Source organism: Mirounga leonina, unplaced genomic scaffold (genome assembly GCF_011800145.1).
Source record: "Mirounga leonina isolate KUSES-001 unplaced genomic scaffold, KU_Mleo_1.0 Mir_170, whole genome shotgun sequence".
Taxonomy (NCBI): Eukaryota; Metazoa; Chordata; class Mammalia; order Carnivora; family Phocidae; genus Mirounga; species Mirounga leonina.
The window spans coordinates 19,360,370-19,361,121 of NW_023270433.1; the positions used below are offsets into that span (position 1 = coordinate 19,360,370).

A 752-nucleotide genomic window follows, 5' to 3' on the forward strand; every position below is an offset into this window, starting at 1 on the left:
AACCCCCTAGCTAGGGGTCCCTTTGCTGGAGACTTTTTCCACCAGAGGTGGGGGTGGGTAAATCTTTAACTAGCTAGCGCTGGGGAGGCTGGAGCCTTTCCGGATGGATGGCTGCCTGAGAAGGGGGAAAGGGGGTGGGGGGTGTAAGGTGTGTATAGCCAGTCCCAGTGTGGTGGAAAAGGGAGGGTAGTGGAGAGAGAAAGGAACCAGACTCGGGCGGAGCTGACTCCGTGTGCAAAGCAGGACATGGAGGAACGCGGGTCTCCCGACGGGTAAGCACAGATTCTGGGAGGTTCGAGGAGCCTCTGGGCTCAGGGAGGGTAACTCCCGTTGCTGCCACAGGGACCTCGCGCGGAGCCTGGAGCAGGGGCCGGAGGGGCCAGAAACGCCCATCCAGGTGGTGCTCAGGTAGGTATAGGTTGGTTGAGGGGTGGGGGAGGCGAGCGAGGACGGGACCGATGGCGACAACGGGATGGACCATCCGCCTTCCCAACGGACCCCAGGGTGCGTCCCATGAGCGCCGCCGAGTTGCGTCGAGGGGAACAGAGCGCGCTGCACTGCTCGGGAACCCGGACTCTGCAAGTGAGGAACCCCTCGCCCCCTCCCACGCCCCCCCCAACCTACCTGAAGGCCCCTCCACCCCTTCCCCGGGGCAACTTTGTCCCAGGCCCCAGCCTCCCCCGACAACCCCGTGAGCCCCGCCCTCCCAGCGGGCCCCGCCCCCAGCGGGCCCCGCCCCCAGCGGGCCCCGC

At 66.6% G+C, this 752-nt stretch overlaps 1 protein-coding gene across 1 annotated transcript in view; it reads left to right on the forward strand.

Annotated features, from left to right (window-relative positions):
- Nucleotides 1-246: 246 nt before the first annotated feature.
- Nucleotides 247-752, forward strand: part of KIF12 (kinesin family member 12) — a 7,048-nt gene continuing 6,542 nt past the window's right edge. The window contains exons 1-3 of the mRNA XM_035016599.1: nt 247-272; nt 343-408; nt 504-582. Of these exons, the coding sequence (XP_034872490.1) occupies nt 247-272; nt 343-408; nt 504-582 (171 nt within the window). The remainder of the gene's footprint in view (nt 273-342; nt 409-503; nt 583-752) is intronic.